This window comes from Centroberyx gerrardi, chromosome 22, assembly GCF_048128805.1.
Source record: "Centroberyx gerrardi isolate f3 chromosome 22, fCenGer3.hap1.cur.20231027, whole genome shotgun sequence".
NCBI lineage: Eukaryota > Metazoa > Chordata > Actinopteri > Beryciformes > Berycidae > Centroberyx > Centroberyx gerrardi.
The window spans coordinates 11,990,495-11,998,396 of NC_136018.1; the positions used below are offsets into that span (position 1 = coordinate 11,990,495).

The window sequence follows — 7,902 nt, forward strand, 5'->3', positions numbered from 1 at the left end:
TCAGTTTCAATTCAGTGAAAATAATGACGTTCACTGCTAGTGTTCCTGTTTTGATGCGTATGTTTGATGTGATTAGTGAAAAAAACATCATACAAGACATCACATCACACGCCTCTCCCTTTATGTTCACAACAATTCTGGGATTTCATACAAATGACGCACCTGCGCTTTCACGTGTAAAATGAAGAAACGCGTCCTGGAATACCGTGACTGGTTGCATCACTGGTTTACTGAGAAAACTCAGAGGGAATGTCTGTAATGTTCAGAATACTTCCTGCGTGCTGGATAGGAACAGAAAGTGTGAGCCGTCCCACACACACCCACCCACTTGATCTGTTACGTCATAACATTTTCTCAGCTTGACCATGTTAGTTCAGAGCGATAGCACTTGGGTGGAGCTTGTCACATGAGTTTCAAGAAAAGAGAAAGAGAGCCTTCATGCTGAGACCTGAGCTGCTCCTGTGATTTTCACAGCAGACACCAGTGAGTATTAAGTTTATTCATTGTTTCATTGTATTTTGTGTTCTAGCTGTCACTATTGTAGGATTATGTATAATGACCTTTGTGTGATAATTCAGGACAGAGTGTGATTAGATTGGGATTTGTATTTGTATTTGAGTTCAGCATCGTTTAGTATCTAGAAGCTCTCTATCTAAAAATATAATGAAGAAATGAACACATCAAAGGAAGCTTTATGTCATGCAGAAGGTGAATAAGAATGTCATTTTCTGTGGTTTTGTGCTACCTTGAATTTGTTTGTCCTCATCTCAGATTAAAATTTTTATTAGTCAATAAAAAAAACCTTTTTACAAGCCGTCATGATTGTATCTCATTAAACAGTGTAAGATTATATTGAAGATAGCAGGATGTAAAGTTACTAAGTGATTTTACATGTGACTACCTTATGATTTAATAAACAGGTTTGAAAATGCTTATCTCCCAGGGTGAGACTGGTTAGTAGGCATAAGGGTTCTGAATCAGCAAGGCAGGGTTTTATTGTCCCTGCTGATAAACTCATTGATTGTTTTGTTATTACATAGATGGCCATGTCATTTTATCAGGACTCCACACCATCAAGTGTACCTGACAGAGATCAAAGGGCATGGGAATGTGACGCAACATCTGACTGCAATCACTTGAATTAGAAATTTTCAATGATCTTAAGCATGGATTTGTTTTAGATGCCTGTTGGTGAAGCAGCTTAAGATTTTAACAAAATGTATACCATGTTTTTCATGATACTTTAGGTTCTTTATCACATTACTGTTTTCGCAGATTGGCCGAAATGGAACCTGAACCACTTGGGTACAAGGTGACACTGTCCTGAAAAAGTATACAACTAAGTATCCAGTCGCTCCATGGCAAAACTGAACCAAAACCAGCCACATGACGCATCCACCCTCAACACAGAGTGAAACCTTCAGTACAGCCTGAACCTTTCAGCACAGACAGAAACCAAAATGCTTCAACCAGACTTTGGTTACACTAAACTGCGATGGTTATTAACCATCGCTAGTCTGTTCTTGTATGTGGCGGACATCGGGACAGATGTTGGACTAGCAGTACGATATTTTAAAGACAAGCATTTTGTCTGGGCTGGATTGACTCTTGTGTTTGTTCTGGCTGGGCTGGTGGCGACGCAGATCTTCAGCTATGCCTGGTACAGCGACGATATGAATAATGTCCTGGTGAATCCTGAGGGGAATCCAACCATATCAGGGATGACCAAGGGTGGGCTTGCTGGCCTCCATCTATTTGGCATGGGTATCTTCACCAGGTAAGGAATGAAAATGATGACAATGACAAGGCTGCAGCAGCTTTGATTATAAGAAGGCATTAACCCTGGCTATTATATCTGCACAGGACAGGAAATGTTTGGTGCAAAATATCACAAAAGAGTGATAACTTCTTAGTAAGTAGCCGACAATCAAGGGTGTCTGCATTTCCTGGCTGACTATGTTCAGTATGCTAAATATGCAGGTGCAAGGTGTTGGAATGGTATTCTGCTGTGTGCAGACCGGATTGACCACATTGAAGCCATAGTGTACTGTATGTTGTAATTACTGAAGTTGAGATAAAGCCTTGCAAGTGCATCATCGTCTGAGCAGCAGCAGCAGATAATTATGAATAAGTAACAAATATATGGTGGCACCAACCTGTCTGTGCCTGTTTTCATAATGTCTGACTGTTACTAGGTATTACCACCTGCTGAAAAAAGGATTCCATGAGGTTTGGCCAACAACATCTTCCTATACAGTGGAGGAGAGGAGAGATGTGCACCAGAGTCTGTTTGGCCTGGCTACCGATCTGAGCATGCTCAAGCTGTTTGAGACTTTCCTGGAGAGTGTTCCCCAGCTCCTTCTACAGCTATACATCATGCTGGGCCACGATGAGAGCTCAGTCATGCAGTGTGAGTATGTGTATGTGTGTGTGTGTGTGCATGTAGGTGTGTGTGTGTGTGTGTGTGTCTGTAAGAGAGAAAAACAGCGGGGGAGAGAGAGAGAGAGAGAGAGAGAGAGAGTCAGATAAGTTTGAGTCTATCAATTTGTCTATATATTCAATATTTGGTGAAATTACAATGTCATTATATTCATTCTGTCTTTCCATTACCTTTCAGATGTTTCTATGGCATTCTCCTTCGTCAACACCGCCTGGGCGCTGGTGGACTACCGACGCTGCCTGCGCAGATCCCTGTCCCATGTCTGGGAGATGCCCTCCGGCCTCCCCACAGTGGTCTACCTGCTCTACAAACTCTGCACCATCACCACCCACATCCTCAGCTACAGCCTGCTCCTCATGCTGAGCACCTACAGCGCCGTCGCCCTCGGCTTCCTCTGGCTGCTGGGCACAACCTGGGCCCACCTGCTTCAGACTAACTTCTGCTCCTGCAGGAACCTTGAGTGGCTCTACAGGGCAATCATAGGCGTCATCCTCACCTTCACCTTTTTCAACGTCAAAGGACAAGACACCAAAGTGGCCATGAGCCTCTATTACTTCTTCTACTCCCTTATAAACGTTGCGGCTCCGATACTGCTGGCATTGCTGAAGCCAGAGACGCAGACAGCAACATATTTATTGCCAGTCACTATTGTAATCTTTGGAGGCACAGTGCTGGGGCTGGTGTGTCTCGTGGTGTACTACGTCCTCCTGCACCCCCGGGGGAAGTGCCGTGAGGCAGATGAGGTGGACGGCCTGCAAAAGGAACCAGAGACCACGCTGAGAATGAGGAGCTTCTTGCAGCCTTGATGAAGGTTCTTCCAGTCACATTATCAGAGTGCAGAGGACAAACTGTGTCATAAACAACACTTGCTCAATCACTCCTCTCTGAAGCTGAAACCCCCACATGATTTGAGGAGAAAAAGAAAAAGCCGTACAGTGCAGAGAGCAGCAAGCAGTTGTGTCCTAATAGCTTGATATTGTGATCGCTATTCCTTTTTATCCCAGTGCTTTCTGCTGTCAGTTATCGTCCCGTACTTATGAGGTGAAGTTTGTAACTGACCTCTATTAATTAATTCAATGTGTAAATATGTAAATGTAGTAATAGTTTTATTTATTCCTGTTTCAATATTCAATAACCTCTATGAATTACATATTTATTCTTATCACATCATTTTATCTTAACGGACAGCTGGCGTTGACTCCTGACATTGCTTGGATAAAATATTATATGACCCTTGGATCAAGGCAGCCTTTGATAATGCATAGTAATAAAATATCGAAAACACATTCCTGAGTTGGAACATTTGATTTTTTTACAGAACACAAATTAGCAGAATTGTGATTCAGTATTCTTTCATTCTTTAATTCTTGAAAGCTCTTTTGTTGATTTGTTATGTTTTCATAGGGTCGTTCACACCTTCTTGTTGTCAAAAGTCAGTCAGCTCAGTAAAGTGCACATGTAGCCCTATAATGTCACCTGGCAGGCCTTCTATGAATGCTTTGTGGGGATAGAAGGGCATTTTCTGTAAACCTGCAACACACACATTCAACACAAGGTGGGGTTATTGTCTAGATTGGCTTTCCTCTAATCCTCCTGAAATTGGCCAAGACACCACTGTGGTTTAGTATCCAATACTAATGCAAGCCAACATTAAGGAAGTTTTTACAGTCACACTTATTCAGCAAACATGCAACAATAGTATCAGGTCCATTATTTCAGATCCAAGCCTTTTATAATCAATATATTTTCTCTCTTAATATTTCCAGTGTCCAGTGTATATAATCTCAAAATACAGAGAATTACTTAATGCATTAGAATGATTCTAATAATTCTTCCTGTAATTGTAACCCAATTCCTGTAATTTTATTCATTTTTTTAAGTCATTCATTATATATCCTAATTTTTTTAGTTGAATGTAGGTACATGTTAATTGGTTTTGGCCCTTCTTACCTGCCATTCTTTTTCTTTCTCCTTTCAACCTCAATTTTTTTTCAAAATGTCTCATAAGCTTAATAATAATGAAAATGATAACATGATACTTAATTGATCCCTGAAGGGAAATTCTGTTTTTGCTTGCCTGGAGCTAGAGCTGGTAGGGATTCAGTGTCTTGCTCAAGGACACTCACCAAGACGGGGGCTTGAACCTGGCTCCTCCAGTTCAAAGACGTTCTCCCTACACACTACACCACCCTGATTCCCCCGAATTAAATTGCAAATACCAGTGCAAAGTCTATATGAAACACAGCTACTACTCTCATCTGCCACATCCTAATCCTCAGAGCCACAAAGGTGGCAACTAAACCTTTTCCTCGCCCAAGAAATGATGAACAGAGGGGTCATGGATGAGCTAACTAGAAATAACAAACCAGGGCTAATTTTGTTTTGACTACCAGCAAAATATTGTGTGAGTCAAGCTGGAGAGTCGAGGACGCTGTTTCCTCCAGGCTGGGGCAGGGGGAGGGTGGCCGAGCCTGACTGGCCCAGTGTGAGCTCACCTGGGAGGAACGCTGACAAACCGCAGGGTCCAGAGAGCACGACGGTAGTTGGCTCTCAAGTAAGCACAGGCTTTTTTTTCCCTCCTTTAATTCAGCCAAACTCGGAGCCTTTTGACTTGTTTACTCAAAGGGGCCACTTTAACTTTCATCTGTCGGTTGTGCTCTGTCAGAGGCACTCCATAAAATGACAAATTTAAGCGAGGAACTTGTGTTGGAGAGGAAATGAATCGCTGCCAGGTAGTTACCACACAGAATTCAATTTTACTGTGTAGCGTACACCGCAGTGGACAGACTCTAGCTCTTCTTAATCTACAAAATGCCTTTTCTTCCTATAAGTTGAGGGTAGGCAATGGAAAGTGTTATATATACATGCTGAGTAAATACTTGGTTAGAATCACAAGTGATCAAAAGTGCTGTTTTTACACAGCTGATTAGTGACAGCTGACTTTTGGAAGGAGGAACAATAAGGGAGGTCGTTGCACCTGTAGGGAGGACTCTCTCTGTATTCATTGGGGAGGAAATAAAAAGACTTCATCGTTTGCCTCTCAGATGATGGATGCTCCCCTCTTAGTGCACTGCATATTTCCATGGTTTCAGTGGACTAATGCAGCGTAAACCTGCCAGCGGGACTTTTATTGGGAGGAGAAGATGCATGTGTCCCGGGCCGGAGTCCTCTGCTCTCCGTCTCTCTCTTTGTTGAGCTGCACATGCTTTTGGCCGTGACTCACCCGGATAGCACTGCCAGAGACCAGTCACAACCCATCGAGATGAAACGTGTTGAGTAAAGCATTACCTCCCTCTCTCTAGGAGAAAACAAGCAGAGAGAACTCTGGCGTTGACAACCTCTCTGTAATTTCCACTTCTGGCACTGAGAGCTTAATACCCAGTAATCTCTCACTCTGATCTCACTGTAATGCACCTCCAGAGGGCCTGGACAGCATGGTGAAAATCTGAGAAACTAATAGCAAATCAAAGATGATTACACATGACAGTGCGAGATTAATCTCCAGTGCACTACAGGCCTTCAGTTAGCTCAGCCAAGGACAGAGGGTCTCCTGCTAAGCGCTGATCACTGAGTGCATCTTATCACACACACACACACACGCACTGCTGTCACTGTCAACAGCTCAGTTTTGTCTGAATGAACGGCGCTCAGGGTCTACATAAACAACCTTAACCACTGCCAGTCTCTGACCCCTCCATAGCCATCGCTAGACTTACTGCTTTTCACCAAATCTTATCTTTTTGTTTTCCATCACCGTTTCCTGTAACAGCCGGTCAGGAGTGGGGCATTCCTGGCGCACGCCGTACCCACAATTTGTACAGACACAATAAACCCGGAGAGGCAGGCTGTTTTTCATTAGGGCTTCAAAGTCCATATAAACCATGATTAATGAAGCCCTGAGATGCTGTATGTCTTTAATTATTATGACTTGACTGCCGCACCAGCGCCTCAGATGCATTAGCAGTGTTGGCGATCTGTACACGTCTGCCTGGCTCGTTCTGACATGGGCCCTTTGCCTCATTCTTGGAGAATTCCCCGACTCTGGAGGAAGGCGGGAGTGATAGAAGCCCCTTTTGCAATGGCACAGAAGTTTCTTTAATCACAGTACACACACACTAACAAATTAGTTTGGGCAGTGACAGATTGGAGAGCAGGCCGAGGCTAATTACATGCAGTGGGCTGGTGTGTGATCAGAGCGTGGCATTGCATTACCCAGAGGGTTCTGTAAATAAAGTCCTCATGCAATGAATGAGGATATTGTAAAGTGCATTATGCTGGGCACAATAGCCCAACCATTGTTACTGTTTGGATTTCAGCCCCACAGTACCTGTTGGCATACTATGACAGAGACTGTAATAAGGAAGGCAATCTAGGCTACAGCAGGAATGAGGTGAGGTCAGTTGTTACCTTAAAAATAACATAAGGCACCAATTACTCTACAGAATCTGGTCATATATAAAAATTCAGCTTTAGATTGGACACATTTTAATTCTCAAAGAGGGTTTAAAGAGGCCTTATTATAGGAATTTAAAATTTCCTCTATTTATATGTGATCAAAGATGTTTAATGTAGATATTGTTCAAATTAGATTTTGAATTAGAATGGTTGAATTTATAGTTATTCCATTTTATAAAATCCATCCTTTTTTACAGGCAATTTCAGACTAACTCCAGTCACATCACAATTGGACTTGGTTTTGATTGGTACTCCTCACTAAACAATTGCTGAAATCCTTCCAATCAATTTGTCTCATTTCAATCAGAGGAGCTGTCGGTATTGTCTGCTACTCAGGGTTCAGTATTGGACTGTTAGACTTTTTTGCCTTTGCAGACAAATTCATTCATTAAATACCCTTTGAAACTATGTATTTGCAATATATGATAAAGAACGTTATTCTTATCTTGAGCCATAGTATATTTGAAAACAAAATCATGAAAACGGAATAATACACAGTTTGTGGAGGCCACTCTTCAGCCTGGGTTCAAGCCCCCGAGTCAGCAAGCCCCCGCCCTGCTGAAGTGTCCTTGTGCATGACACTGACTCCTATACCAGCTCCAGCGGTGCTGCTCTGTAACTGGTCCTGTGGAGGGCTGCAAGGGAAAACAGAATTTCTCTATTGGGATCAATAAAGTATCACATCATCATTTGCCACCTGAAATTCAATAGATACTCAGGTTATAAAAGGTGACAATGCATACTGTACTGTATGTATTTACTTTCAGTCCAGTTCCAGTAACTGTGTGATGAGAGCAGGTATAAACAAGACTATTGCCAGGACCAGTGCAGCAAAGGTGCTTTAAGCTTTGCAATGTGAAAATGGTCCTACTGAACCTTTCTACCCTTATTTGACCGGGCAAATTGACCAAGACCACTTGAAAATGGTGCACAGCAACGGCCTGTGGTTACAGGAGGGAACGTTCCACACATTCACACACTCACACCTGGGAGCTGCCCAGTACAAC

General features: G+C 42.7%; 1 protein-coding gene across 1 annotated transcript; it reads left to right on the forward strand.

Moving 5' to 3' along the window:
- The first annotated feature begins 403 nt into the window (after positions 1-403).
- Positions 404-3,726, forward strand: xkr9 (XK, Kell blood group complex subunit-related family, member 9). The gene is made up of 4 exons (XM_071924011.2): positions 404-483; positions 1,276-1,777; positions 2,196-2,410; positions 2,618-3,726. The coding sequence occupies exons 2-4, from the start codon at positions 1,461-1,463 to the stop codon at positions 3,244-3,246; spliced, it is 1,161 nt and encodes a 386-aa protein (XP_071780112.2). The 5' UTR covers positions 404-483; positions 1,276-1,460; the 3' UTR covers positions 3,247-3,726.
- The last annotated feature ends 4,176 nt before the right edge of the window (positions 3,727-7,902 follow it).

What these genes read in the sequence shown, in the direction of transcription:
- xkr9 (XM_071924011.2), top strand. Translation starts at nt 1,461, where the DNA reads ATGCTTCAACCAGACTTTGGTTACACTAAACTGCGATGGTTATTAACC. An exon ending in GGCATGGGTATCTTCACCAG is followed by an intron (nt 1,778 to 2,195) that starts GTAAGGAATGAA and finishes GACTGTTACTAG; the next exon opens with GTATTACCACCTGCTGAAAA. An exon ending in TGAGAGCTCAGTCATGCAGT is followed by an intron (nt 2,411 to 2,617) that starts GTGAGTATGTGT and finishes ATTACCTTTCAG; the next exon opens with ATGTTTCTATGGCATTCTCC.